At 43.3% G+C, this 27,666-nt stretch overlaps 2 protein-coding genes across 2 annotated transcripts in view; both read left to right on the forward strand.

Moving 5' to 3' along the window:
- The window catches only part of LOC136581970 (fatty acyl-CoA hydrolase precursor, medium chain-like), a 184,839-nt gene that overhangs the window by 101,567 nt on the left and 55,606 nt on the right, over positions 1-27,666 (forward strand). The window lies entirely within an intron of this gene.
- LOC136581969 (fatty acyl-CoA hydrolase precursor, medium chain-like) lies at positions 431-26,965 on the forward strand. Its single transcript, XM_066582685.1, has 13 exons — positions 431-588; positions 5,935-6,139; positions 6,359-6,497; positions 6,715-6,848; positions 11,751-11,904; positions 12,178-12,291; positions 12,827-12,922; positions 16,602-16,742; positions 16,958-17,035; positions 17,126-17,273; positions 23,269-23,418; positions 26,557-26,629; positions 26,724-26,965. The coding sequence occupies exons 1-13, from the start codon at positions 528-530 to the stop codon at positions 26,908-26,910; spliced, it is 1,680 nt and encodes a 559-aa protein (XP_066438782.1). The 5' UTR covers positions 431-527; the 3' UTR covers positions 26,911-26,965.

The following is a 27,666-nucleotide window of genomic DNA, read 5'->3' on the forward strand; positions in this document are numbered from 1 at the left end:
AGATGGCCAGGTGTTTGCGCACTGTTATTGTGTATGTTAAATTCTGAGAAAATACAATAAACCTGGTTGAAGCCAGAGTGAAGAGAAGTTCTGGGTGAGACTGAGTTGCATGTGCCAACCACCCTATTAGTGAAATGATGGTGATTCTGGCATGACTACTCACCTAATATCATTATATTTATATTATTCAGTCATGTCAGGAGTTTCCATTTAAGCAATTATTCTGTGAAATTAAAAGGCAATTGTGTAGTGTTTTTACTCCAGATCACAAATGACTCGGCAGCTCAGGAGGTAGAGGGCTGGTACTACTTATCTGCAGGCTATATGGACAGGGGCCAAGCTGTATGTAGATCACAGGGTGCAGCCGTGTAGCTTGGCTTACAATGCACCACTGACAGAGCTGTAATTACACTGTGATTTGTTACGTAATAACCAGTGATTTATTATCAGTGACCTCAGAACACCTGAAGTAGTAAAGACTGTGGAGCAGAAGAACAGCTTCCACACGGAGACCGCAGCGGTGGGACATGGCGATTCTGCCGCACATTCTCCTCCTCGGACCCCTGGTTCTATCAGCGATTGGAACAGGTAAGAACTGGGTGCCAGATACCAGAACGCAGGATGTAATGGGAAGTATACAGGAGCCAAGAAAGAGCAGCGCAGATATAATCCTCACGCATCAACAGGCAGATTAGAATAACTTCTTATATGTTATTTTAAATAATAAGTCTTCATAATAAACCCTCCATATAGCAGAGAGGGAGAAATCCGCAGTAATGATCATCGACTTCTCTGGAAACTTCTAAGTTATTTGTTCTTTATCTAAATTTTGTTGTCATATTTTTTTTCAATCTGTCTCTTGGACATCAGGTGACAACTAGCAGGGTCCCCACTAAGCCGCTCACAGGAGAGCAATATTACGGTAACTATATTGTCAGCATCGGGGCGCAGTCAGACGGGCGTTATAATGTGTGAATTTATGTGCACAAAAACGCGTGCCTAAGAACTTGCGCGACCGAAGCGGGCGGCACGCTGAAAAAAGCACTTGGCGCCGTTTTTGCGCACATAAAGTGCGCTGCCCGCTATCCCCTGCTGCGGCTGCGACAGCTGCAACAGGGGATTCCTTGGATGTGAAACCCCTGGATGCGGTCACATCCAGGGGCTTCACCTCGTTGACAACGGGGCCGACGGCAGCAGCGCCGGCCCCACTGCCATACAGAGAACATCGCGCTCTTCTGCTACAGCTGTGACCCATTATTTCTTCATCTCCGAGGGGTTTCACAAGCAAAAAAGACAAAAGCCGCAGTCACATGCGTTTTAAAATCCGCTGCCGTATATTAACTGCTGCGCAGGTAAATATCGGGCATATGACCGCTGCCACAGAAAAGCATGGCTTCTTAATAGATGCGGATCACAAACGCAGGTAACCTACACACATAAAAACGCCCGTCTGCCTGAGCCCTAAGGAGGCGGTATGATGCCAGTTACAGAGGATATGAAAGGTCTGCACACCCCTGCTAGAATGCCAGGTTGTGTCATGTTACAAAAATCCAACAGCGATGGATTATTTAAGGTTTATTCCCTCGGTGTGACTCGTTTTCTGTACAATTCCATTGAAAAACAAACTGAAGTCTTTCAGGGTGGAAAAAGGAAAACAACTAAAGTAATGTAGTTGCATAAATCTGCACACCCTGAGGGTGCATTCAGACGACCGTATATCTCTATTTGCAATGAGAGGAGGCGGAATGAGGGTGGAGCTAAGTGCGGGGAATCGGCTCCGCCCCCGTCCCACCTCTCCTTATTGAAAATAGTGCAGGGGGGTGGAGAAGAGGCAAAGAGGGGGCGGGAGCTCAGTTCCTGCTCCTGGCTCTTCCATCCTCCTCCCCCCCCCCCCCCCCCTGCAGAGAGAGATGCCATATATCGGCTGGGCGTGAAAACCAGGCCGATATACGGTCGTCTGAATGCACCCTAAAGCTAATACTTTGCTGTTGCACCCTGTGACGTTATGACAGCATTCAGTCTTTTTGGGTCGGTGTCTATCAGCATGGCACATCCTGACTTGGCAATCTTCGCCCGCTCTTCCTTATTGAAGCGCTCAAAATCTGTCTTATTGCGAGGGCATCTCGTGTGTAGCGCCCTCTTCAGGTCATCCCTTAGATCTTTAATGGGATTCAGGTCTGGGCTCTAGCTGGGACATTCCAAAACTGATCTTCTTGTGGCTATGCCGATCCCTTGGTGATTTTGGAGGTCTGCTTGGGGTTGTGGTCCTTCTGAAAGGTGAAATGTTTTCATCTTCTTCTTCTCAGCCGAGGCCTGAAGGTTTTATGCCAAAACAAGCTGAAATTTGGGACAGTTCATAAATCCCTGCAGCTTGACTAAAGCCCCAGTTACAGCAGCTGAAAGACCAGCTCCGAAGCATGATGCTGGTGGGGAATCCTCCCTGCAGGGTGGTGTACTTCTGGAGATGTGCAGCGTTGGCTTCATGCCAAATATACTTTCAGAATCCTAGACAAAAAGTTCCACCTTAGTTTCATCAGACCATCACCTGTTCCCCGCAGACTTCTGGCAGACTTGACGTCAGTTTTGGCAAAACGTCGCCGGGCTTGGATATTGTTCTTGTTAGAGAAGGCTTCCATCTTCCCCCCTCCCCCGCAGCCCAGACATATCAAAAAGACAGGAGATGGTTGTCACATGACTACACAACCAGGACTTGCCAGAAACTCCTGCAGCTCCTTTAACCCGTTAAGGACAAGGTCTATTTGGGGCTTAGGGACGCAACAATTTTTCATTTTCACTTTTCAAGAGCCATTATACTAGTTATATTCTTGTACATAGGGGGCAGTATTATAGTAGTTATATTCTTGTACATAGGGGGCAGTATTATAGTAGTTATATTCTTGTACATAGGGGCAGTATTATAGTAGTTATATTCTTGTACATAGGAGCAGTATTATAGTAGTTATATTCTTGTACATAGGGGGCAGTATTATAGTAGTTATATTCTTGTACATAGGGGCAGTATTATAGTAGTTATGTTCTTGTACATAGGGGGCAGTATTATAGTAGTTATATTCTTGTACATAGGGGGCAGTATTATAGTAGTTATATTCTTGTACATAGGGGGCAATATTATAGTAGTTATATTCTTGTACATAGGAGGCAGTATTATAGTAGTTATATTCTTGTACATAGAGGGCAGTATTATAGTAGTTATATTCTGGTACGTAGGGGGCAGTATTATAGTAGTTATATTCTTGTACGTAGGGGACAGTATTATAGTAGTTATATTCTTGTACATAGGAGGCACTATTATAGTTGGTATATTCTTGTACATAGGGTGCATTATTATAGTAGTTATATTCTTGTACATAGGGGGCAGTATTATAGTAGGTATATTCTTGTACATAGGAGGCAGTATTATAGTAGTTATTTCTTGTACATAGAAGGCAGTATTATAGTAATTATATTCTTATACGTAGGGGGCAGTATTATAGTAGTTATATTCTGTTACATAGGAGCAGTATTATAGTAGTTATATTCTGGTACATAGTGAGCAGTATCATAGTAGTTATATTCTGGTACAAAGTGAGCAGTATCATAGTAGTTATATTCTGGTACATAGTGAGCAGTATCATAGTAGTTATATTCTGGTACATAGTGAGCAGTATTATAGTAGTTATATTCTTGTGCGTAGCGGGCAGTATTATAGTAGTTATATTCCGTTACATAGGAGCAGTATTATAGTAGTTATATTCTGGTATATAGTGAGCAGTTTTATAGTAGTTATATTCTTGTATGTAGGGGGCAGTATTATAGTAGTTATATTCTGGTACGTAGGGGGCAGTATTATAGTAGTTATATTCTGGTACGTAGGGGGCAGTATTATAGTAGTTATATTCTTGTACGTAGGGGACAGTATTATAGTAGTTATATTCTTGTACGTAGGGGACAGTATTATAGTAGTTATATTCTTGTACGTAGGGGACAGTATTATAGTAGTTATATTCTTGTACATAGGGGACAGTATTATAGTAGTTATATTCTTGTACATAGGGGACAGAATTATAGTAGTTATATTCTTGTACATAGGGGACAGTATTATAGTAGTTATATTCTTGTACATAGGGGACAGTATTATAGTAGTTATATTCTTGTACATAGGGGACAGTATTATAGTAGTTATATTCTTGTACATAGGGGACAGTATTATAGTAGTTATATTCTTGTACATAGGGGACAGTATGATAGTAGTTATATTCTTGTACATAGGGGACAGTATTATAGTAGTTATATTCTTGTACATAGGGGACAGTATTATAGTAGTTATATTCTTGTACATAGGGGACAGTATTATAGTAGTTATATTCTTGTACATAGGGGGCAGTATTATAGTAGTTATATTCTTGTACATAGGAGCAGTATTATAGTAGTTATATTCTTGTACATAGGAGCAGTATTATAGTAGTTATATTCTTGTACGTAGGAGGCAGTATTATAGTAGTTATATTCTTGTACGTAGGAGGCAGTATTATAGTAGTTATATTCTTGTACGTAGGAGGCAGTATTATAGTAGTTATATTCTTGTACGTAGGGGGCAGTATTATAGTAGTTGTATTCTTGTACGTAGGGGGCAGTATTATAGTAGTTGTATTCTGGTACGTAGGGGGCAGTAGTATAGTAGTTGTATTCTGGTACGTAGGGGGCAGTAGTATAGTAGTTGTATTCTGGTACGTAGGGGGCAGTAGTATAGTAGTTGTATTCTGGTACGTAGGGGGCAGTAGTATAGTAGTTGTATTCTGGTACGTAGGGGGCAGTAGTATAGTAGTTGTATTCTGGTACGTAGGGGGCAGTAGTATAGTAGTTGTATTCTGGTACGTAGGGGGCAGTAGTATAGTAGTTGTATTCTGGTACGTAGGGGGCAGTAGTATAGTAGTTGTATTCTGGTACGTAGGGGGCAGTAGTATAGTAGTTGTATTCTGGTACGTAGGGGGCAGTAGTATAGTAGTTGTATTCTGGTACGTAGGGGGAAGCAGTATAGTAGTTGTATTCTGGTACGTAGGGGGCAGCAGTATAGTAGTTGTATTCTGGTACGTAGGGGGCAGTAGTATAGTAGTTGTATTCTGGTACGTAGGGGGCAGTAGTATAGTAGTTGTATTCTGGTACGTAGGGGGCAGTAGTATAGTAGTTGTATTCTGGTACGTAGGGGGCAGTAGTATAGTAGTTGTATTCTGGTACGTAGGGGGCAGTAGTATAGTAGTTGTATTCTGGTACGTAGGGGGCAGTAGTATAGTAGTTGTATTCTGGTACGTAGGGGGCAGTAGTATAGTAGTTGTATTCTGGTACGTAGGGGGCAGTAGTATAGTAGTTGTATTCTGGTACGTAGGGGGCAGTAGTATAGTAGTTGTATTCTGGTACGTAGGGGGCAGTAGTATAGTAGTTGTATTCTGGTACGTAGGGGGCAGTAGTATAGTAGTTGTATTCTGGTACGTAGGGGGCAGTAGTATAGTAGTTGTATTCTGGTACGTAGGGGGCAGTAGTATAGTAGTTGTATTCTGGTACGTAGGGGGCAGTAGTATAGTAGTTGTATTCTGGTACGTAGGGGGCAGTAGTATAGTAGTTGTATTCTGGTACGTAGGGGGCAGTAGTATAGTAGTTGTATTCTGGTACGTAGGGGGCAGTAGTATAGTAGTTGTATTCTGGTACGTAGGGGGCAGTAGTATAGTAGTTGTATTCTGGTACGTAGGGGGCAGTAGTATAGTAGTTGTATTCTGGTACGTAGGGGGCAGTAGTATAGTAGTTGTATTCTGGTACGTAGGGGGCAGTAGTATAGTAGTTGTATTCTGGTACGTAGGGGGCAGTAGTATAGTAGTTATATTATTGAACATATCAATATTAATTAATTAAAGAATCTCCTGAAAAACTTTTTTTTTGTAGGTCAAAGTGAAGAAAAGTCTTTTGTAACCACAAAATATGGACAACTACAGGGTGTTACAGTGCCTGTAAAGGAAACCTCTAGAACTGTAAATGCCTTTTATGGCGTCCCTTTTGCAGAACCTCCAGTTGGACCACTGAGATTTGAGGACCCAATACCTCCTGAACCCTGGAGCTCCGTTAGAGATGCCTCGGAGTATCCCCCCATGTGAGTCTCTTGTACTTGTGGTGTAACTGATGTACAGATGTAGAAAACAGTAACTTGACTTTTATGATGACTACAATGTACAATGCTGTAAATTGAGTTCCCATGATGCATCTGTCATGTTAGTGATTGCTACTCTATGAATCGTCTTTAGTGATGGATACATTTGAGACTATTACATGCAGCGACACAGAAGAATATGCTGTTTGTTACTAATTTCAGGTGTTTACAGGGAGATTTAATGAGTGACATTGTGAAAAAATATTACCAATCCTCCTTTAAGTTGCCGCGGTCCTCGGAAGACTGCCTGTACCTTAATGTGTTTACGCCAGCCAAGAGGGACTCGAAATCCAAACTACCGGTAAGTGTCCTGAAGCTGGAGGTTAGTACCTTGATGCTTATTCTAATCAGTATTGTAGATCTGCAATGTTTAGCTCTCCAGCTCTTGTGACACTAAAGCTCCGAGCATTGTCTAACTGCTGCCGGTGATCAGGGGATGTCGTAGTTTTTCTTTCTTTGTTTTCAAAAAATTACATTGCTAGTAAATATAAATTTTAATCTTTCCCACTCTCCCTTAGGTCATGACCTTCATACATGGTGGAGGGCTGGTCATGGGGTCGGCAAGCATGTATGATGGCTCTGCACTCAGTGCTCTTGAGGACGTAGTGGTTGTGTCCATTCAGTACAGGCTGGGGATCCCAGGATTCCTCAGGTAAAGATTCTTCCATAGATATATGGTGTATATCCACCCAGGGTCGTCATTGTACAGTTTACTTCTATGATTGCTTAATCTAAAAAATTTTAAAAAGTTAAATAATGTTTGTATTATACTACAGAGGAACATTACCATTTCTGCTGGTTACTACTGGAAACAGTCATCAAGTTTGTTGTCAGCCACGCTTATAACAACTTAGCTGAGTTTCTATATATGTAGGGGCAGTTACTATAATAGAAGTATTAGGACACACATAGAAGGTGATGCAATTGGATTTCCTACAGATTTTTCCATAGTGTTGGTCCTCCATTGGTCTTAGTGACTCTAGTAACCCTCTTCGGCCCCTTTCCACCAAATGCCCATAAAAGTGTTAAGGGATTTGCCCCCATTCCACGAGTAGAGCTTCAGATAGTGATGCTGGGGATAATAAGCGTGTTGGGCACACACGGATACAACATTCTAGTTTGTCCCAAAGATGCTCGATGGAATTAGATCTGGATTTTGGGCAGCCAATGAAGTTTGCAGATGTTTTTTTACCTCAACCCTACATGCCGTATGACATGATGCTTGGTCATGTTGGTAGAGAAAAGGGGCTATGCCTAAATATTTCCACAGGGTAGGTGATGCCACATTGTCCTGGATGTCTCTGTACATGTTGGTCTTGAGAGTGGACTGCACTATAACCAATGCACTATAACCAATGATTAGTCCTTCTCAGCAACCCCCCCCCCTACTCACACCATAACAGAAACTCCTCCAAACTTCACTGTTGAGACGACGCAGTCACGTAGAAACCGCTCCCCAGACAACTTCCACACCCAAGTGCGGCCATCCGATTGGAAGATGGTGTACTGTGATTCGGATGTATACATCACTTGCTGCCACTCACTTACAGTCCGTCGCTTTGTTGTCCATGTTCTGTCAGTTTACGAGGTCTGCCTGAATGTAGCTGCACCGTACACACCAGATGGCTTTCATCTACCAATAACATGGCCAACAGTGGACTCTGGAGGGCCTGGAAGCTGCCCTGTACTGATTGGTTGGTGTCATCCCACAACCAGACCCCATTGTGAGTTCTACACCTGGTGACATACAATCATAGAATGGTAGAGTTGGACCTCCAAGGTCATCAGGGTCCCACCCCCTCCTCAGTGTAGGATTCATCCCAGACAGATATTTGTCCAGCCTTTGTTTGAACACTTCTATTGAAGGAGAACTCCCCACCTCCCGTGGTAACCTGTTCACTCATTGATCCTCCTCACAGTGTAATATCTAATCTGTGTCTCCTCCCTTTCAGTTTCATCCCATTGCTTCTAGTCTTTCCTTGTGCAGATGAGAATAGGGCTGATCCCTCTGCACTGTGACAGCCCTTCAGATATTTGTAGACAGCTATTAAGTCTCTTCTCAGCCTTCTCTTCTGCAAGCTAACCGTTCCTCATAGGACATGATTTGCAGACCGCTCACCATCTTGGTAACTCTTCTCTGAACTTGCTCCAGTTTGTCTGTCTTTTTAAAGTGGGGTGCCCAGAACTGTACCCAGTATTCCAGATTAGGTCTGACTAAGGAGGAGTAGAGGGGGATAATGACCTCACGTGATCTAGACTCTATGCTTCTCTTAATACATCCCAGAATTGTGTTTGCCTTTTTGGCTGCTGCATCACATTGTTGACTCATGTTCAGTCTGTGATCTATTAGTATCCCCAAGTCCCATGTGCTGCTGCTTAGCCTAATTCCTCCCGTTCTATATGTGCTTTTTTCATTTTTCTTGCCCAGATGCATTTCCTCTTGTTAAATACCATTCTGTTAGTCGCTGCCCACTGTTCAAGCTTTTCTAGATCTTTTTGAATACTCTCTCTCTCTTCCCTAGTGTTAGCTAGCCCTCCTAGCTTTCTTCATCTGCAAATTTGATCAGTTTCCCATCAATTTCCTCCTCCAGATCATTTATAAAAATGTTGAACAGAGCCTTGTGGTTCCCCACCTAATACTTTTTTCCACCTGGATGTGCAGCCATTTATGACCACTCTTTGAGTAAGATCACTCAGCCAGCTGTGAATCCACCTAACAGTTGTCTTGTCAATCCCAGATTTGGTCATTTTTTTCAATAAGTATTGTATGAGATATTTTGTCAAATGCTTTATTGAAGTCAAGATATACTATATCCACTGCATTTTCCTGATCGACCCAGTCGGTGATTCCGTCATAGAGGGAAATTAGATTCTTCTGGCATGACTTGTTTGCTACAAACCCATGCTGGCTCTGGTTAATTTCTCAATTTTTATCCAAGTACTTGCATACATGCTGTTTAATAATCTGTTAAAAAAATTTTTGCCGTTCTAGAAGTCAGGGTCACAGGCCAGTAGTTTCCTGGATCCACCTTCTTACCTTTTTTGAAGATAGGGACAATATTTGCCCTTTTCCAATCTTCTGGGACTTCTCCTGTTCTCCAGGAATTTTCAAAGATTAAGGCGAGTGGTTCAGCAATTACCTCTGCTGCTTCTTTTAGTATCCTAGGATGTAATTCATCTGGATCTTGAGACTTGAATTCATTTAAGTTAGCTAAGTGTTCCCTCACCATCTCTCAGCTTATAGATAGCCTGCAATCTTTCATTCCCCAATAGCACAGGGAAGATCAGCTGATGTTCCATCTACTTTCTGAAAGAAAACAGATACAAAATAGGAATTTTAAAGTTCGACCTTCTCAACATCATTCTTAACCAATTCACCATTTTCATCTTGCAAGCATCCAATAGAATCTTTGACGACTTTTGCTTTTATCCTTTTTTATTGCTTTTGGCCTCTGTTACAAGCCTCAATTCATTATTAGCTTTAGCTTTTCTGACATTTGCCCTATAGTTTCTGCAGACCACATTATAATCTTCTTTAGATTTTCCCCCCTCTTTCCACTTGCTAAACATATTTTTCTTTGTTTTTAACATGTGTGCAAGTTCTGTGTTCATCCATCCGGGTTTCGTTTAATGCTTCCCATTCTTCCTTCTTTTAGGGATTAACGACTGCTTTGAGAATCTCATTTCACAATATTTCCCAACCTTCTTGGACATTTCTGTCCTTAACAACATCCAGCCATTAGATTCTTCCTACCCTCTTTCTGAGTTCATTGAAATCTGCCTTTGTGAAATCCAACCTTGAGGTCTGAGTTTTCTCAGGTCTTCCTCCCCTTTTCATACAAAATTCAAGGATTTCATGATCACTGCCTCCTAAGGTCCCAGCCACCCTTACTTCCTCAACTATTCCCTCCCTGTTGGTGAGAATTAGGTCCAAGATAGCAGATCCCCTTGTTTTCTCTTACCTTTTGGAAGATTAAGTTGTCAAAAAGAGATTCCCAACAAATGTCTGGATAGGAAAAATCTCCCATGATCACTAAGTCGTACATTTTTGAGAGCGTGGCCATCTTGATGTAGAAAAAGTTCCTCCATATCTTCTGCTTGTCCGGGTGGCCTATAGTAAATGCCTATAATGGTGTCCCTTCTGTTGTTCTCTCCTTGTATTCTTACCCAAACAGTTTCTACAGAACCCCCAGCTCTGAAGCTTGAATCTCGGTGGAGATTATGTTTTCCTAACATACAACACAACACCACCTCCCCTTTTATTAGGTCTGTTTCTCATAAATACATTGTATCCTTCAAGCCTTGTATCCAATCATGTGTATCATCCCACCCAGTGTTCGTGATGCCTATGACATCATATTTCTCTTCCTGTGATAGGAGCTCCAGTTCTCCTTGTTTGTTTCCCATGCTCTGTGCATTTGTGTAGAAACATGTTAGTTTGTGATCAGGGTCTCTTGCTCCTCTACTTTCCTTCAGAATAATTTGTCTTTGTTCTTTCTTTGCACTTCTAGTAGCAAGGTTCTAAAGTGTATTAATTGGCTGTATATTTTTACCTGGTCTTTCACTTTCCTTCCCATATTGTTCTAGTTTAAAGCTTACCTGTTTTTGTAAAGTGCCACCCGTCTCTAGCAAGCAACTCCCCCCCCCCCCCCCCCCCCACCAGACCCTGTTGTCAGTTCTACACCTGGTGGCATCCCTCCACTAGACCCTGTTGTCAGTTCTACACCTGGTGGCATCCCTCCACTAGACCCCGTTGTCAGCTCTGCACCTGGTGACATCTCTCCGCCAGACCCCGTTGTCAGCTCTGCACCTGGTGACATCTCTCCACCAGACCCCGTTGTCAGCTCTACACCTGGTGGCATCTGATGGTTTCTGTACTAGGATCTCTTGTGTGATCCTCTCCTTTATACCTAATGCTCACACATATCAAGAAGACACTTCTCAGAAGTGAAATCACCACAGTCAGCTCTGTAAAGATACTGACCAAGCAAAAACGTGCAGGGACATTTCAGCTCCGAAGCCTGCATGATTGTGAGTGCAGCTCTAGAGTGTGATACACGATGTAATTTAGGATCAGTACTGGATAAGTAATCTATGTTCACAGTAACCTTGCCAGCAGTATAGTGAATGCAGCTCTGGAGTATAATACCAGATGTAAACCAGGATAAATACAGTAATGTATGTACACAGTGACTCCACCAGTAGAATAGTGACTGCAGCTCTGGAGGATAATACAGGATGTAACTCAGGAGCAGTACAGAATAAGTAATGTATGTACACAGTGACTCCACCAGCAGAATAGTGAGTGCAGCTCTGGAGTATAATGCTGGATGTAACTCAGGAGCAGTACAGGATAAGTAATGTATGTACACAGTGACTCCACCAGCAGAATAGTGAGTGCAGCTCTGGAGTATAATACAGGATTTAACTCAGGGTCAGTACCGGATATGTAATTTTTATGTAGGTTAATTTGACTTGTGAATTGGTGATCAGACATGGACAAGGGCTTCAGGCTCCGTCATCAAAAATAATGTACCTCTCCTTTTTTTTTCAGTACTAAGGATGACCAATTGTCTGGCAACTATGGGCTGAAAGACCAGGTTGCCGCCCTCAAGTGGACACAGGAAAACATTGCAGCATTCGGTGGTGACCCCTCATCTGTCACTATATTTGGGGAATCCGCTGGAGCGATCAGCGTCTCGGCTCTGGTAAGTTCTGTCTGGTGTTTCCTCCCATACGAAGCGCCTATCACCTGTCTGCTGACAGACCTCATAAAGGAGCTTTCCTATCCACAGTATATAGTATAATAATGCCTGTAGAGCAAGTCCTTCATATAGTTCTATGATTGGAATCGATCCCGTTGGTCTGTTCTGTCGCGGTTTGGGCCGTATGCAGAATACCGTACGTTGTATCAAAAGTAATAGTAAATGTGTCCAATCCATGGGATGTGATGAGTATAACCCGAATGTCTCCTCTTCTAGGTGCTTTCTCCCCTATCCAAAGGTTTATTTCACCGCGCCATCGCACAAAGCGGAGCTATAACAATGCCGGACTTTGTGGTCAGCAAGTCTGAAGATCTCCTCTACCGCCAAAATGTAAGTGTGTTCTATCTAGAAGGAGGACCACTGCACCCATTGTTTATTCTCAGGAGGAGGAACAGTCGTGGGAATTTTAAGCCAGTGAAGGATGATACTGTTTGATAAAGATGTAAGGGCGGCTAACATTCCATTAAAGGGCTTTTCTTGGAGAATAGGAGTTCATTGCTCAGGACCCCTGCCAAGCAGATAAGATGACTCATAATACTGTCTGTTGGGCAGTGGTCTCGTTCAGTATTGCAGCTCTCTTCAATGACAGAGCGTTTCAATACCGGACCAGACCACTGCCGAACAGACAGCATTTTCCTGGTTGGATGTTTTAGCATAACTGAGGCTTACTTCCCATGCTGAGATTTCAAGCCACTCACTGGGCTTCCGGTTTGGCAGGGCAACACCACAATCCTGGACTGTCCTGTTGGATCTAGGACAGTTGGGAGTATCACTGAGGGAGTGAGAATTAATGACATGAACCCAACAACCAGTCCTGAAATGACTACATGTAATATCTGAATATAATATCCGTTTTGCCCTGCAGGTAGTAGCAGAGATATCGGGCTGTGATTTGGCTTCCATAGCCGACTGTCTGAAGAAGAAGTCAGAGGAGGAGCTTATGGTTATTGCCAAAGCAATGGTAGGTGTTATCACTCTATGGCAGTGCCACCCCCGGGTGACTTTTAATTCTAAACTCTGTAGAGAAATTTTTGGCATCCGAATCACATAAATTGCACAATTTCTTTTATTACTTTATTATGTGCCCCCTCTGATGACCCTTTCATCTCCTGCAATAGATTGGATGATGTTCAATTCACTTCATTGTTAAATAGCAGCCACCTCTCTGCCGGGGTCCTGGAAGTCCAAAGTCTTCAGTCTTGACTGAGGACATCTCCTGCGGTTTTTTTTTTTCCTTTTAAACTTGTGATTGTTCCCAGCAAGAGAAACCAAGTAATCTTGTAGATATGAGACCTTTTAATGGCTAACAAAAATGCATAATGTTAATGTGAGCTTTCGGACCTTCACAGGGTTTTTCATCCAGGCATAATGAAATGGATTTGAAGAGGCATGCATATTTATACACACATACTTATGACAAGGCACAGACATGGATGTGATTAATTTGCACTTAAAAGTCTACTACAACAGAAATACAAACATGGATGTGAAGGTTTTAGGGTCCCTGAATTAGTGTTAGGGGATTACCAGGTCAGCAGTGTTATCTGTGCCATAGATGTCTCATACTTCCCAGTCACGCATGAATCCTCTTGAAGAATTTTACTAGAAAGTATGAGGCAGTTTTAATTGCACAATGTGTGTATAAATATGCATGCCTCTTCAAATCAATTTCATTATGCCTTGATGAAGAACTCTGCATAGGTTCAAAAGCTCGCCGTAACATCATGTAATTTGTTAGCCATTAAAAGGTCTCATATCTACAAGATTACTTGGTTTCTCTTGCTGAGAACAATCACGTTTTGCTCTACTGGCTAACATGGTACCAAAGTTTTTTAATTTTTTAATCTTAGATTGTTAGAAGTCGGCATCTGTGGCTTGCAGTGTACTGGCATGTAATATATAGGGCACCTGTGGTAGTCAGTGTATAAGAGCACCTGTGGCAGACAATGTAAACTCAAACATCAAACCTTTCTGCAGTTTATTTTTGAGGCAGATCGTGAATCATTTTGTAAATGGATAAAATAAGAACTATTACATTTTTTAAAAATCACTAATTTCCTTATCTCCCATTACTTCTACACTGAATGGCCCCTTTCTAAAATCCCCTCATCTAGTAGTGCAGTTGATGTCCTTTAGTGTCCAGAACTCCAGCAATTCATCGTGGCGACCATCTACAGGTATGAGAGGACCCAGCATGTGCCAAGAATACCTTTCCCTCATCATTATTACAACTCCGCCAGGCTGACAAGGTTCAACAGAAATCTGGATCCATCTGACCAGGAGATGTTCTTCCGCTGATTAGTGATACAATTTTTGCATTATTTTGCCAGCTGGAGTCTCACCTTTTAGTCACAATGGTGCTGGAACTGGTCGTCTGCTGTTATAGACCATCTGTGGTAGAGGAACGGCGAGTTGTGCGTTCGGACACGTTAGTTGGAGCTCCAGCGTTGTATTCAGCTGACTGTGCAGCCTGTTGGTTAGAACGGTTCCTGACTTCCTCCTCCGACCCCTTTTGGTGATGAGTTGTTCCCGTCTGCAGGATCCCCTTTCACCGGATGTTTTTCCTTGATCACAACATTTTTGGTGTACTCTCCTCACTTTTGGTCTCCTGAAGTTCTCGCTCTCTGTGCAGCACTGCGATAGCATGAAGCAAAACGGTGACTCTGTAATAGCCTGTGCAGACAGTGCGGAATGCCAAAAGTAAATCCGCCATTTCACTGCAAAGAAATGACTGACAAGTTTACAGAGGAGAGGCGACCGATGAAAAACTATAAAACGCGGTTCTAGAAGTTTTTCATGAATGGAAGAGCTCTAGAACCGTCTTGAGAAGCTCAGTGAAGTTTTTTAATGAGTAAGAGCTCATTCACACAGGTGTGAAGATTACGTGCGTAATACAGAGTGTATAGAAACCCTGAGTTTACTCAGTTGTGCGTATCTTTCACGCAACTTTCGCTATTACGGACCGAAATAGCCCATTGAAACCAACTGGAACGCGCATGATACTGTGTATTCACTGCATATTTCTGCTGGAATTCAATGCGGCCTATTGTGTTTAGTTTTGTGCTTTCTGCAATGCCCACACATGCAAAGAAGATGCGACACACAATGCATTGATTAGCGCATTAGCAGATTTGTATACATCTTTACAACTTGCAGGTCGTCCAGTGATTGAAGGCAGCCAACAAGCCGCGTAGATACGGAATCGGTACAGAAATGCTTGATTGTATCAACGCTGATAGAAACTTTCTTAGAAGCATAAAGGGGCCTCATTTATCTAAACTGTCTAAAAAGTATGTCTTTGTTGCCCGTAACGACCAATCAGAGCACAGCTTTCGTTTCTTAAACTGTTGTAGTAAAATGACGAGGTCACATTTCATCTGTAAGGATATGTCAGTTGGCATAATATGCGGATACGGGAGACCATAAATCCCCGTGTCTACAGAGAACATGTCTGAGATGTCTGGAGTTCCCTCAATAACACTTTCCAGACCGCTGGATTGGATGTTTCTAATCCAATTTGTTGGCCCCCCGCGTTCATCACTCCACTGGATTCCTTCCTCGGGGATTAGATGAAGTCCGTGTAGTCACAAGAACAGTCAATGTGTTGGGGGACTCCGCATTGAGGTAGTGGCTCCCAACATGGAGAATTCCTTAAGGTGGAATGGGGTCCTTCCAGAATGGCAGGCAATAGGGGCACTGAGGTGAGTGGAATGTTGGCACCTCTGGTGCCACCGCCTACTGACATCATTGAAGCTGGGCTCTCCTCCACCCAGGATGGGGTTAGCGTAAACAGGGCGGTTTCCCGGCCAAGTTTGCCCTGACTCTCTAGTAATTTTCCTATTGCATGAAACATGAGGGAAAGCGGGTGATGGCGGGGCGGGAAATGAAGAGACGATCCGACATGCTGAACTGTGTTATTTATTGATAAGCAACTCATCCGGAGGCACAAAGTCACTTAAACGATTGCGCACGTAACTGATCGCTATCCCTGTAGTCCAAAAGCTAGAGGACCTGGCAAGTCTCTGTGCCTGGCAGTGGAGTATGGTCCGATAAGAACTGCTGCGCTGGTACTCACATCTGGAGCAAACTGTCCACTTTAACTTCATCCTCAGGCCGAGGAGCAGACAATGAATGGCAGAGCATGTGGCGGACTGCACCATGCCAGAACTGCATGATATGAAGTCTATGTATTGCTCCTTTTCAGCTGGAGATGCTCCAATGTCTCTCAAGGCTCTCTTGAAGAGTCCCCAGACTAGTGGCCAAGTCGGAGACACTGAAACAGGAACCACCCGCACGTCTACTCACACCAGCGACTTCCGCTACATCACTGGACTCGGACCCCTTTCTGATTCCTGCACCGCCCATCACATGCTCTCTCCCACCAACCACAGCATCACAATATAATGTAGGGCAAGATGTCTCTTCTTTTTCCCACCATTACACTTTCTAGTTTGCAAACTGATAAAACATGGGAGGTTTGAAGAGAACACGCTGTGTATTCTTCTATAGGGACTGCGCTTATAGCACCACTATTTGCGGCAGGTCTGAGTATACACTGATCTATCACACGTCTGATCATCCGTAACCCGCTATGTATGATGAGGTCCATGTTCTGTAGATCTCATCTGCTGTCTCTGCAGGGCCCAATGCCTCTTCCTGCCCGTGTGGACGGCGTCTTCCTACCTAAACCAGTAGAGGAGATGTTGGCTGACAAGGAAGTCAACAAGGTCCCGATTATCATTGGAATGAACAATCAGGAGTTTGGCTGGATTTCACCATCGGTAGGTACAGAACTGCCTAATAGCCCTGTTCAGAGACACTATTCTTGAACCTGTAGTGTACACATTGCTGCTCCAATATTGAAATACTGTGCAGACTTAGAATAAAAGGAAGATTCCTGAGCCCTGAGAGGTTTATTATTTGGGTGGAGCGCCATTTTGAACAATGTTCCCATGTAATTATAAATTATACCCTGTTCATTATCATCTGTATTTAGTCATTAAACCTGACGGGATTGATGCAAGGAATGACGCGGGAAACGGCAACATCGAACCTCCAAAATCTTCATTTACTGGTGAGATACGATGAACACATTTATGTTCTCTCATTACCCGGTTAGTTTTCTATGAAGTCTTGCTTATCATCCTTAATGTTGATCTTACAGGGTCCAAACAGTAAAGCCATTCGTTTAATCATTGACGAGTATCTTGGTGACATCGATGATCCGCTGGAGATCCGCAACCGCTTCTTGGATTTGTGTGGCGATACAGTGTTCGTTATTCCGACTCTACGACTCGCAAAACACTATCGAGGTACAATCTGTTCTTGTTGTAGTTGGTATATAGAGGTACTGACTGTCAGGGCATGCTGGGAGTTGTAGTATTCACAGCTTGCCAATGTAATGAAATAAAAAACTGTGTCCTGGGCCCATAATGTATGTGGTCATGTAGTACCTAAATGTACGGTGCATCACCTATGACCATAAACCAACATGATATGGAGTAGATGAGGGTGATTAGATGCAAGCAGATCTTCCTGTCCCCTTTCACTCATCCATTAGACTTTCAGCTGTTTGTTGTTCAAAACAACTAATATAACAAACGGTTTCTTCAAATTCACCACATAATGCCACTTATACTGACACTTGCAGTTACAGAATTATACAGGCCCTGAATAAAGTCCCTCATAAGATCACACATTTGCATATCAAGTGTTGTCTCAAGTGCATCTTATGTAACTAATCAAGAGCTTTATTAGTTACATCAGGTGTGCTTGAGATGAAATATCTGGATTGCTCGGCTTTTCCTGACTGACGTTTGGCTGCATGTTAGAAATATTGCTAAGTCAAAAGAGGGCTCCAAAAATTTATGAGAAGACATCATTTCCATGTTTGCACAAGGCAAAGGATACAAAAAGATACAACAGTGCTAAATGTACCTAGAGACACAGTTGGAAGCAGTTCATAAGTTTTCGTTACATGAACCCTGGATGTGACAGAAAGAGGGCACCCTCGCCGGCTGCCACCATATTCCTAGGGAGGCAGGTGGTCAAAAACCCTCAGGTGACTGCAAAAATCTGCAGCGAGATCTGGTGGCACTGAGGTTTCCATATGCTGAAGATCTTCTTACCTGAACTCCAAGATGTCACTTCTACTGACCGAAAAGACAAGAAATATCACCTTCAACGTGCTCATAACCTTATAGAAAATCATAGAACTCTTGGAATTCTGTTCCGTGGAATGACTGAATGAATATATATATATATATATATATATATATATATATATATATATATATATATATATATATATATATATATATATATATATATATATATATATATATATATATTGCAATACATTGAGTAAAAGAAAATTAAAATGAGGAAATGAGGATAAGCTGTCAAGAACGGTAAGACCATAATTTCAATTTCTTTTGGCTCAGATATAGATAGATAGATATAATATATATTAGCTGATATATCTGGCTGCGCCCATGTTAATTTGGTACAGGTGTTCACCTGTTTGAACAGAAATTTTATGAAGTCATGGTTACTTCAGAAGAATAAAATATCTATACACATAGAGGAGCGTTAGATTCTACTCAGACTCCTTAGATTCTCCTCAGATTCTCCTCCATGTACTGATATCCCTCTGCATAATATGCCACCCATCCCACTCTCCTCACTTTTTGCCCTTATAGGTAATGCCCCTTTTACCCCCAGACTGGAGTTCGCAGCCCTTCCTAGCCTTAAGTGTATGCTACATCCCTGCAGTTCATGTACTTTATAGCCTTGCAGTATATACACTGTAAGTTATGCTACTCATGTCTGCTGCCTTCTTGCAGTTCCAGGCAGCTGCAAGCATCATTCTGCTATTCCTGTGCATATGGACCCGATCTGTCTGTTTTCATCCAGCACTAAGAGGGTTAACCAGTCCTCTGGCTTTCAGCTCAGCTGTGGGATTAATGGGCAATCACTTCCCTATTTAAGTTGAGCCAATGCACTTCCCCCTTGATCAGTATTGGTGGCTTTCCTCTGTGTCACTCCACTGCTGGGTCTTCTGTCTCTTGACTGTTCAAGTCTATTTTTGACCTTTTATCTGTTTATCCCATTTGTTCCTTTGCCTTGTGCTCTGCATCTATATGTGTGTCCATTTCATTTCTGTCTTTGCTTCATTCCTATCTCTGTAGTAATTAGTCTGTACAGTGTTACTTCATCCCTATTTTCTGTCAGGGCTAGTCATCCCAAAGGTGCAAGCACAGGGGCGCTCTTATCGGGGCAGTTACCCTGCTTGTAGGCAGGGCCCCTTTTAACCTTCCTGCTTACCTTAGGGCCAGTTAGCCATCTGTACTCCTGTCTGCAGGGGTCAGCTGCCAGTCACCCGATCTGGTCCAAAACCCTGGCTGGTTGGTTAGCCCAGTGAGTCTAAATCCGTAACATATACATAGAGGTGAAGTAGATTCTCTTCAGTATATACATGTAGAGGTGAGGTAGATTCTCCTCAGTATATACACACAGAGGTGAGGTAGATTCTCCTCAGTATATACACATAGAGGTGAGGTAGATTCTCCTCAGTATATACACATAAAGGTGAGGTAGATTCTCCTCAGTATATACACATAAAGGTGAGGTAGATTCTCCTCAGTATTTACACATAGAGGGGAGGTAGATTCTCCTCAGTATATACACATAGAGGTGAGGTAGATTCTTCTTAGTATATACACATAGAGGTGAGGTAGATTCTCCTCAGTATATACACATAGAGGGGAGGTAGATTCTCCTCAGTATATACACAGAGAGGTGAGGTAGATTCTTCTTAGTATATACACATAGAGGTGAGGTAGATTCTCCTCAGTATATACACAGAGAGGTGAGGTAGATTCTCCTCAGTATATACACAGAGAGGTGAGGTAGATTCTCCTCAGTATATACACATAAAGGTGAGGTAGATTCTCCTCAGTATATACACATAAAGGTGAGGTAGATTCTCCTCAGTATATACACATAAAGGTGAGGTAGATTCTCCTCAGTATATACACATAGAGGTGAGGTAGAGTCTCCTCAGTATATACACATAGAGGTGAGGTAGAGTCTCCTCGGTATATACACATAGAGGTGAGGTAGAGTCTCCTCGGTATATACACATAGAGGTGAGGTAGATTCTCCTCAGTATATACACATAGAGGTGAGGTAGATTCTCCTCAGTATATACACATAGAGGTGAGGTAGATTCTCCTCAGTATATACACACACAGAGGTGAGGTAGATTCTCCTCAGTATATACACACACAGAGGTGAGGTAGAGTCTCCTCAGTATATACACACACAGAGGTGAGGTAGAGTCTCCTCAGTATATACACACACAGAGGTGAGGTAGAGTCTCCTCAGTATATACACACACAGAGGTGAGGTAGAGTCTCCTCAGTATATACACACACAGAGGTGAGGTAGAGTCTCCTCAGTATATACACACACAGAGGTGAGGTAGAGTCTCCTCAGTATATACACACACAGAGGTGAGGTAGAGTCTCCTCAGTATATACACACACAGAGGTGAGGTAGAGTCTCCTCAGTATATACACACACAGAGGTGAGGTAGAGTCTCCTCAGTATATACACACACAGAGGTGAGGTAGAGTCTCCTCAGTATATACACACACAGAGGTGAGGTAGAGTCTCCTCAGTATATACACACACAGAGGTGAGGTAGAGTCTCCTCAGTATATACACACACAGAGGTGAGGTAGAGTCTCCTCAGTATATACACACACAGAGGTGAGGTAGAGTCTCCTCAGTATATACACACACAGAGGTGAGGTAGAGTCTCCTCAGTATATACACACACAGAGGTGAGGTAGAGTCTCCTCAGTATAAAAATCATTTTCCTAGGCTTTCTGGTTTCTGAGAAAAGAAATCTCTATTGTATCATGGATTTTTGCATAGTTTTTAATGCATAAAATTGAATATTGATGTAGCAACCATTTTACTTTTCCTATTTAGGACATAAAGAATGGTGGAGTAGTGCAGTACACATGATGGCCTGCAGAGGGCTATAGACATAGGCATTCTGGTACTACAGAAAGAGTTAAACAGCTTTTGAGTGTGGCAGGAAGTAAGATAAAAGCTTCAGCTCCTGCCACACTCGGGGGAGAGTACCAGCGCAGCAGAGCCAAAGTGCTGCAAGCTGGAGGTCCAGTACACACCAGTTTGGGCCAGTCACCCATCTGATGGAGGAGTATGCCCTCCAGGCACCCTGGGAGGGGTTGGTATCACAAAAATGCAAACAGTCAGCAGCATGAAAGGGGTTGGTGACTGGGACCCTGTGGGTTGTGAACCCCAAATAACTTTGTGCTACTGCATGCTGTACAAGCTTGCTGTTTTGCTGTGAATAATTGCTGGTAGGTGCCAGTCTCCTGAGCCATTGTCTACAAGTCTGGTACCTATTTCCTAACCGAGAGACTGGCGATCCACAAGTGAGTGACCCCAATTTGCCACATAGGTCATGGTAATTTTCATGTTTGTGCAGTACAGGTGTATGTTAGTTACAGAGGGGGTCACTAACTTTTGCACTTAAGAAACGTAGAAGTGTTGCAACTTGATTATTCAATTCTAATTCGGACCTAAAGAATGATTGTGCCAAATTTCAAGTTTGTATGACACCGGGAAGTTAAAGAATTGATTAGATACATAACATAGGGGGGTCACTTACTTTTGCACTTAGAATTGAATAATGAACTTATGACCTCTTTTCTTTTCCTATTTGCAACCTAAAGAATGGTTGTGCCAAATTTTAAGTTTGTGTGGTACAGATGTGTGTTATTAGGTACATTACATAGGGGGTCACTTACTTTTGCACTTAGAATTGAAAAGTTAACTTGTGACCCCTGTACTTTTCCTAATTAGGACCTAAAGAATAGTTGTGCCAAACTTCATGTTTGTACGACATCGGGAAGTTGGAGAGACCATGGCGAGTCAGTCAGTTAGGGCTTTCACGGAGACTATGGATGGATGGAGTTCTAGTTTATTTCTCCTCTGATTGTTATATTGTAAGGCCGCCTGCACACGGGCGGAAATCCTGCGGCGGGATATCCCGCGGGATTTCCGCTGCACAAAGCCTGCATAGGATTGCGTTAACAAACGCGATCCTATGCAGACGGCTGCGGTTTGGCCACGCGAAACATCGCGCGGCAAATCGCAGAGCCTCGCACAGAAACATCACTCACCCGGCCGCCGGCTCTGGTCTGCGCATGCGCCGGCTGCCCGGCAGCCGGCACATGAAAGAGCCGGGGCCGCTGGGCGCGGGTGAGTTAGCGCTCGTCCCTGCAGGTGCTCGGGTCGGGTCCCGCGGCGAGGATCCTCGCCGCCGGATCCGACCCGCTCGTCTGCAGGCGGCCTAAATCTAGTTTGAAGTGTTACACTTCCTAAACAGACATCAGTTGCAACGTGTGCCTTCATTGTCTGCACTTTTTGAATCATTTTCAGAGTTTTTTATTTTAAGAATGTTTCTAATACCAACAACTTGCAAAAATATTCCTCTGTTTTGAAATCTGATCCCGCTCCGGGTAAACGACACCCTGCAAGTCTTTATGTCAGGCATTAGAATATATAGTCACAAAGCTTTATTTTTTATTATTATTGGATCTAAATAGACAATTTATGAACTGGTAAATCTTTCCTATTCTGGTGTTTCTTAGTGATGTCATTATGGTTAGGTTTGTATTCTTAATACTTTTATACTAATTATTTGTTTTTGCACATTATTGAGCTATATTTACTTATTTATGTAATTTATTTTCTCCTTTCTTTTTACTTGATTTCCTATTCTACTTTATACCTGAATTAGGCTCTATTTTCTCTCTATTATTCCGTATCTCATTATGTTTTTAGATGTGTTAGTGTATTGTATCCCCAGCGAGTACTGAGGAGGAGTTTCACATAACTCGAAACGCGTATACAAGCTGGTCCTCATTAATAAGCTAAGGTCTTTTTTGCAAATATACATTTGTTATTTTTGTCTGAAGGTTGTGCCACGCCTTTCAAAAAAAAGTTTCTTTCCTTTCTTGTCTGTAATAAAACATATGGACAGTGGCTTCTGCCTGTGCACAATCCCCTTACATTAAGCACATGGGCATGCTAATCCCAGACTCATGGTCCTCCTTGTCCACCCCTGATATTATCTGTGGGCACAGTGCCATCTTACACAATCATTGCACCTTCCTCTGCAGTCTATAGCATTATGTATAACAATGATCACTGATGACTCCGCAGCCATCGCCAACTAACATTCAGTCTTCTTACACTCATTAGATGCGGGGCTCCCAGTCTACATGTATGAGTACCAGCACCCGCCAAGCCTTCTGGCTCATGCGAGACCTGACTTTGTGAAGGCCGATCACACTGATGAGCTCATCTTTGTCTTCGGAGGACCCTTCCTGAGGGACGGCGTCTTCTTCGCTGGTGAGTCAATGACCCAAAAACTAGGTGTCCAATATTGTTATTACTGTCCTGGCAACTCCTCACCCCTCTCTGCCCTCAGTCCAGAGCCAATGTCGCCATGAGTTGGACACCTGACAAATTGATTACTAGAGGTGCGCCAGGCATGTCAAACATGACTTTCATCACCGCTCTGTTGGCACCATGCTGACAGCAGAGAAGGGAAGAATGAGCAACTACACTCACATTATAGGGTTAATCATTGTATAATGAGAAGTTACTAATAGACTTTTTGTTTCATTTCATTGTCATCTTCAGGATCTCTGCTTTCGATCAATGAATGGAAATTTTCTTATGCATATCCGGGGGCTTAGAGGGGTTTTCTGAGAACCTCACGCATTGATGGGATATAAAAAAAACCCTACCATACTCCCCTCCTGCTGCCCCACCGCCTGCTTCTCCAGTCTTTTTTTTTTACATCGGTTGCAGCAGTGATGTGGGTTATTTATCAAGCAGGCCGCTGCAGCCAATAGAAGGCTGGCTGGGATATCATCAGTGACATCCCATAAACCTGCCTCAGGGCTTCTACATTAGGTTTATGGGTGATATCGCCTCTCAGATGTCGTGGTGGTGGACCAGCACCACGGTGAGTATATTTGGACACAGGAGGGGTTCAAAACTATATAAAAGTACACGTTGTCAAAAAGAATCCATTACCTTGAAAAAGTTGTCGTTTTGCTGAAAAACTCAGCATACGGTTATATCGCAGGCAGATATACAAATGATTAGAGTTGTGGCGTGATTAGATGGATAGTCTTGTGATAAGCTGGATGCTTAAATCGAAGATTTGCCCACTACCTGACCCAGTCTAACTGGAGGTGTTGGCACCAGTGATGGCACGCACACAAGGTGGCTGGGCTCAGGACTCCCCCAACAGACCACCAGTAGAAAGGATCATCTGATTGTCTGACAAGAATGAACCGCTCAAATAGTTGCATTGTTCACCATCTAGAGAAAGGGGGCGCCATCATTACATCCCTGTGTCTGTCTGAACCATTTCCAGGCACTTGGCTGAAGGACATTTGGTTTCACAGCGCCCATTACATGTACGGCCTTTGACACCCACTGTCGTCTCAGTTTGTAGTGGTGTCCTGAACGGTGAAACTGTTATGAAATGGAACCGGGTTGTCTTCAAGCGCCCCAATCCTGCCTTTGCTGTGGAGTGGCACACTGCCCTCTGCTGGTGTGATGGTCTGGGAAGGCCATCACATATGACAGTCGGTCCCCTAGTAGGGGTGCGAGGGACAATGACAGCTCAGCGATATGTTCAGGACATCTTTGACTTGACAAAGACCCGACAGGGTTGAAACGTTGTCTTATTTCTGCATGAAGCTAATAAACAGTTGGTGATTTTATACCACACCTTTCTTCATGGATATCCAATATTGTATTGACAACTCGAAAGACGACAAGTTCGGATACGGCTTTAAAGAAGGACAAGTGGGTTGATACAACGCAATTTATTTGATAAGATAATAAATGAACAAAATTATATAAAATGGATGATAATTAAACTAATTTACATAAAATAGGTGATATTGCATACTTTTACACTATTTCTTAAGCAAAGGTTAAATACTAGTATCACCAAGTAAAATACATGAACACATTAACATTACACATGAATATACTTACAACACATAAACTACATCTGTTCAGCTGGATACCCACTACTGGACAGAGTCCATCACCTCGGAGTCTTTTTCCATCATCTGTCCAATTTACCCTCAGCTGGAAGAGCACCAACGAAATGGATCAGAGTTTCTCCTGGGGATTCATCACTGCATAAGGCGTCCCTAATGCAGGTCCAGTTTGCTCTGATCATCTTCGTTCTGCCCCAGCTTATATACATAGAAAAATGTGTACGTGCAGCTATTGACAACTTTGAGTCCTACACGCCTGTGGGTGGCCAATCCCTCAGGCATCTACGAGTCAAAGGTCACAAGACCATTCAATAATTGATGGCTCATTATCAGTTAATTGCAAAGCTCCATTGGTTTACAGGTTACACATTGGGGCCTACCTAAACGAGTTTTACAGGCTCAGGTCAATCACAGTTCACATTAGTTTTATCCAAAGTTAATGATATAAGAAATCACTTTATACAACTATCTATACAAATATTCAGGACATCCTGCAGCCACATGTGTTCCTCTCATGGCGGCTTCCAAGAGGCTGCAGGATAATACTCAGCCGCACACACAAGAGGGTCCCAGGAAGCCCCCACAACATTGTCACACTTCCATGGCTGCCAGATTTATTGCAAATAGTACATGTATGGAACCATCTGGGATGCCAACTGCGACAGCCTATGAGTTTGCACGATCTAGCGGCTCAGTTACAGCAAATGTGGAGCCATGTGCCACAGGATACCAAACGGAACCTATATGCTTCCATGCCCCCTTATATCACACCTTGTATCCAAGCTAGAAGCGGTGCAACAGGGTACTAGAGCCTCCATGCCTGTTCGTATCACATCTTGTATCCAAGCTAGAGGCAGTACAAAAGCATACTAGAGCCTCTATGTCTGCCAGCAGGGGCGTAACTATAGAGGATGAAGGGGATGCGGTTGCACCCGGGCCCAGGAGCCTCAGGGGGCCCAAAAGGCCTCTCTTCTCCATATAGGGAGCCCAGTACTATGAATAAAGCATTATAGTTGGGGGCCCTGTTACAAGTTTTGCATGGGGGTCCAGAAGCTTCAAGTTACGCCTCTGTCTGCCAGTATCACATCTTGTATCCAAGTTAGAGGCGGTACAACAGCATACAAAAGAGTCCCTACAAGGGGTCAATTTTCCACAATAAATGATCCTTTTGCTCTGATACTGTAATTACTTACTTAAATCAATATTACAATCACAGAGAACGTTTTATCCGTCCGTGAACTTCTAGGGAAGGGATTGTTTTGACAATCAGTGTATTAACTCAGACACCCCTTTAAAAGCTATCCTTGTTTGCTACAATTGTATCCACTCTAGACAACCCTTTGTGAGCTAAAGAGCCTGGACTGATACATTGTAACAAACCATCAGTGGAGGGATTTAGTGCTGTTGTCACTGAGAACTGGATGTCGGTCACTGATGATGATGTTGTTTTCTCTCCCAGGACCTGCAACTGATGCCGAGAAAGCCATGAGCAGGAATATGATGAGATACTGGGCTAACTTTGCTCGGACTGGGTAAGCCCATCGCACTGGACTAGAATGGCGGCACATTCACTGCGCCACTGGTGTCACCTCATTAGTTATAACAATGCCACATTGTTTACTGCAGGGACCCCAATTGTCCTGGTCTGACAACATGGCCGCCCTACGGCGCAGGCGAACACTATCTGGAGATCTACCTACAGGAGAAAGCGTCTTCAAAGCTGAAGGAGGAGAAGTTCAGGTTCTGGACCGAGATCCTTCCAGAAAAAATGCGGTCCCTGGCAGAAGATGGGAGTGATCACAGCGAGCTGTAGACTATAACTACACAGCACTGTTTTCCACTGTTTAATAAATTTTACTTTTATGAAACTGTAGCATTTTTGTCCTGCAGCTATAACAGAACTGCCGGAGCGGACGGGTCACTGCCCCCACATATCACTCCTGAGATGGTCTACTGGGACCTTCTCCTTCCGCTATACAAGTCTCAGTCTCTGGCCTCACATACAATCAGCACACTGGGAATCACATTATAGGGGTATTCCCAGCTCAGCATGTCATGTACACTTTGGTTGGGGGGGGGGGGGGGATGATTAAGAATTAGAGATGAGCGAACGTACTCGGATAAGCACTACTCGTCCGAGTAATGTGCTTTATCCGAGTATCTCGCCGCTCGTCCTGAAAGATTCGGGGCGCTCCGCTGCTGACAGGTGAGTCGCAGCGGGGAGCGGGGCAGAGAAGGAGAGAAAGATCTCCCCTCCGTTCCTCCCCGCTCTCCCCTGCAGCTCCCCGCTCCGCAGCGCGTCCCGAATCTTTCAGGACGAGCGGGGAGGTACTCGGATAAAGCACATTACTCGGACGAGTAGTGCTTATCCGAGTACGTTCGCTCATCTCTATTAAGAATCCTTTACCATGCACAGGCAGCCAATTCTATAATCACATTATACAACATCAAAAATTACACTGAGATAACAATAAAGATAATTGGGGATGACACAGATATGTAGGCTGTACTTATATACCTGGGTAGGAGTCCCATGTGGTGCAGAGTGTTAAGGCAGCAGAAATGCAGC

This window comes from Eleutherodactylus coqui, chromosome 11 (assembly GCF_035609145.1).
Source record: "Eleutherodactylus coqui strain aEleCoq1 chromosome 11, aEleCoq1.hap1, whole genome shotgun sequence".
Taxonomy (NCBI): domain Eukaryota; kingdom Metazoa; phylum Chordata; class Amphibia; order Anura; family Eleutherodactylidae; genus Eleutherodactylus; species Eleutherodactylus coqui.

Coding starts and splice junctions, on each gene's coding strand:
- LOC136581969 (XM_066582685.1), top strand. CDS start 528: ATGGCGATTCTGCCGCACATTCTCCTCCTCGGACCCCTGGTTCTATCA. Junction 6,140..6,358: donor GCCTCGGAGTATCCCCCCAT/GTGAGTCTCTTG, acceptor TACTAATTTCAG/GTGTTTACAGGGAGATTTAA. Junction 16,743..16,957: donor TTGGCTGGATTTCACCATCG/GTAGGTACAGAA, acceptor ATCTGTATTTAG/TCATTAAACCTGACGGGATT.